A 2,973-nucleotide genomic window follows, 5' to 3' on the forward strand; every position below is an offset into this window, starting at 1 on the left:
AAGTTGAAGAAAAAGGTATTAGGTTATGCTTATGAATTTGATCAGGAAGGAAGGAGAAGGATGGTGGATATCTTTCCTTTCTCATTAGTATTTCACTGGGAGCCCAGGACCAGCTACCCAATTTGTAGGAGCCAGTGAGAAATGAAAGTGTGGGACACAAAAGTGTGTGACCCCTTGTTCAAGAAATATTAGGCATTTCAAGACAGGGAGAGCAGAGGTGGGGTCCCTTCTGTGTTTGGGGCCCTTTTGACAGTAGAGGTCACAGGCCATTGGAGCCAACGCTGGGTGACCTGAACCCACACCCTTAGAATTCCCAGGCCTTGATTTTCCTTAAAAAATGACAAGGGGAAAGCCAAAATACTTCAGCACCCTGTCCTCTGAGGGTGTCTGAGCACTCAGGTTGCTGGAGATCCAGGGCGTCTTCAGAAGACATAGTGGGTGGAGCCCAGCCAAGTGATTCAGCTTCTAACCTCCTCTGTGCCACTCATTAGTCAGTAACAGACTTCAGTCTTGATCTCAATCTCTCCTAGACTCAATTTCTGCATCTGTACATGGGGACCTTATTAGGGCCTTGATGGGTGGACAAGCACAGCTGTCAGACAGTGCTATTGTTACTGTCCTCAAAGGATCGCTCCTCACTTCTCTCTACAGAGATGAGCAGGAGGGCAGTGTGGTGATGTTTGGTGGGATGGACCACCGCTACTACAAGGGAGAGCTCAACTGGGTACCATTGATCCAAGCGGGTGACCGGAGTGTACACATGGACTGGTAAGCCTCTTCCTCTGAGGGTCAGCCCAAGTGATGCTCCCACTACTGTACATGGACACAGAGAGACACACACAAATGTATTTTCAGACACACAGTCACACAGACATATACACTACCCACAATGACACAGACAGACACACAGACACATGGAAACACACAAGCAGACATGTATAAACCTACACAGAGACACATATAAACATGCATAGCTAGTCAGAGATGCACAAGCACACACAGAGACACATACAAACACACATACAGACAAACACACAAGCACATAGATATACAAACAACCCATGGGTTCATAATCCCCAGGCCTTCTGAGCATGGCTCTGATCATGGTCCTAAAAGGCACCAGAGAGGTCTGTGTACCTGGGAGAGGGCTGTACCCACTTCCCTTTGAGGTGGGGAGCATGGTTAGAGGATTTTACCATGTGGTGACAGAGGACCAGGGAAAATATCTCCAGCCTGAACAGAGTTATGGTAAGATGACCAACTGTCCAGGGCTACCTAGGACATAGGAAGTTCTCAGTACAGATAAATTACAGTTAGGAATCAGAGACAGTCCCGAGAAAATGGGGAAAACTGGTCTTCTTAGGGAGCAGCTACCCAGCAGTGGAGAGAGGTTGGCTGCAGTCTTAAGATGTGAAAGCAACTAATAAAAAAGACACACCAAGTTCTTGGGCACACAGTGGGACAGGGGCTATTACAGAGAATCAGGAAGGTGGGATCCAGGAGTGACCTGAGGACAAGAGGCATAATTGATAGGATTCTGTGTGATACCCTCAGACAAAAGTTGACCTGTCCTTTGGAGTTTCTGTGGCCTCATCATGTATTTCCTGGCCGGGGTCTCAGGGTCTGAGCTGGTTGTAGGAGTAGTGCTGGGAGACACTCTCAACCAGAGAAGCCCCTCTCTCTCCCTACTATGAGAATCTGCTGCCCCTGTGAATCTGCATCTTCACTCTGTGTGTGACCTGTTATTTGTTCCCCACCAGATACAGCTCTCTGAAGGTTTCTTATTGTTTTCTCAGTCTTCATTCACTCATTGGACAGACAAGCTTTGGACATCCACTGTGTGCCAGGCACTTTAGGGAGGCAAGGAGAATAAAACTCGCCTTCACATCTAAGAAGGCAGATGTACATGAAGTGACTTGCCCACAAAGTGAATTGTGACTTTGGTACATGCTAGACATGCAGCAGACTTAGCAGCAGCAGACATGAGGAGGAGAAGGCAATGGCAACTCACTCTAGTACTCTTGCCTGGACGATCCCAGGGACAGCGGAGCCTGGTGGGCTGCCCTCTATGAGGTCACACAGAGTCGGACATGACTGAAGTGAGTTAGCAGCAGCAGACATGAGGAAGGGTCTACAGAGAGTGACTAAGACAGGAGACTGATAAACACTGGGGAAAAGACTTCCTGAAAACAATACAATTAAGCTGGATTCTGGAAGATGAGAAGAAATTTGCTAGTCAAAGTGCAGTGGAATCTTCTAGGAAGGAAGACCAGCTTGTGTCAAGGTACAAAAGATCCTGGTGTATTCAAGTACTGCATTCGAGGATGTCAAGAAAGGTGCTATGTCGAGAGCAAAGGAAAAGAGGGTGAGAGATGAAGGGCTGTTTAGGAAACAGTTGGGAAGGGGACAACTCTGGGGAGGCTCAGAGTGACCTTGATGCCCACTTTCTTCCTTTGTCTCTCAGCATCTCCATTGAAAGAAAGGTTATTGCTTGTTCTGGAGGCTGCAAGGCCTTTGTTGACACCGGGGCAGCATTCATCGAAGGCCCAAGAACACTGGTCGATAACATGCAGAAGCTCATCGGGCCCATGCCACCAGGTTCCAAGGTGAAGGGTCATGCTCCAGGGTCACTCCCAGTCTCCACACATAACAAGAATCACCAGGGCCAACCTCTCACCCTCTCTCTCTAACAGCACTATGTTTCATGTTCTGCAGTCAATACACTGCCCTCTATTATCTTCACCATCAATGGCATCAACTACCCAGTGCCAGGTGGAGGCTACATCATCAAGGTGAGGGGACAATACTGAGGGTTGGTTCTCAAACTGGAGCTTGCAGGAACCCTTGGGCAGCAGCAGCTTGGAGGAGGGCGCCCTCTGGAGGCCATGTCAAACCATTGCAGGTGCTGCTGAGCCCTGTAGCTGTGCCAGTGACTCCCACAAAACCAATCAGTTGAGAGTAAAGGGCCGTGTG

The 2,973-nt window shown here is 48.6% G+C and overlaps 1 protein-coding gene across 1 annotated transcript in view; it reads left to right on the forward strand.

The window, feature by feature from the left end:
• Window positions 1-574: 574 nt before the first annotated feature.
• The window catches only part of LOC104982792 (pregnancy-associated glycoprotein 1-like), a 4,636-nt gene continuing 2,237 nt past the window's right edge, over window positions 575-2,973 (forward strand). Inside the window, exons 1-3 of the mRNA XM_010832249.1 lie at window positions 575-768; window positions 2,465-2,606; window positions 2,694-2,792. Of these exons, the coding sequence (XP_010830551.1) occupies window positions 575-768; window positions 2,465-2,606; window positions 2,694-2,792 (435 nt within the window). The remainder of the gene's footprint in view (window positions 769-2,464; window positions 2,607-2,693; window positions 2,793-2,973) is intronic.

Source organism: Bison bison, unplaced genomic scaffold (genome assembly GCF_000754665.1).
Source record: "Bison bison bison isolate TAMUID 2011002044 unplaced genomic scaffold, Bison_UMD1.0 scf7180017860521, whole genome shotgun sequence".
In the NCBI taxonomy this organism is placed as follows: domain Eukaryota; kingdom Metazoa; phylum Chordata; class Mammalia; order Artiodactyla; family Bovidae; genus Bison; species Bison bison.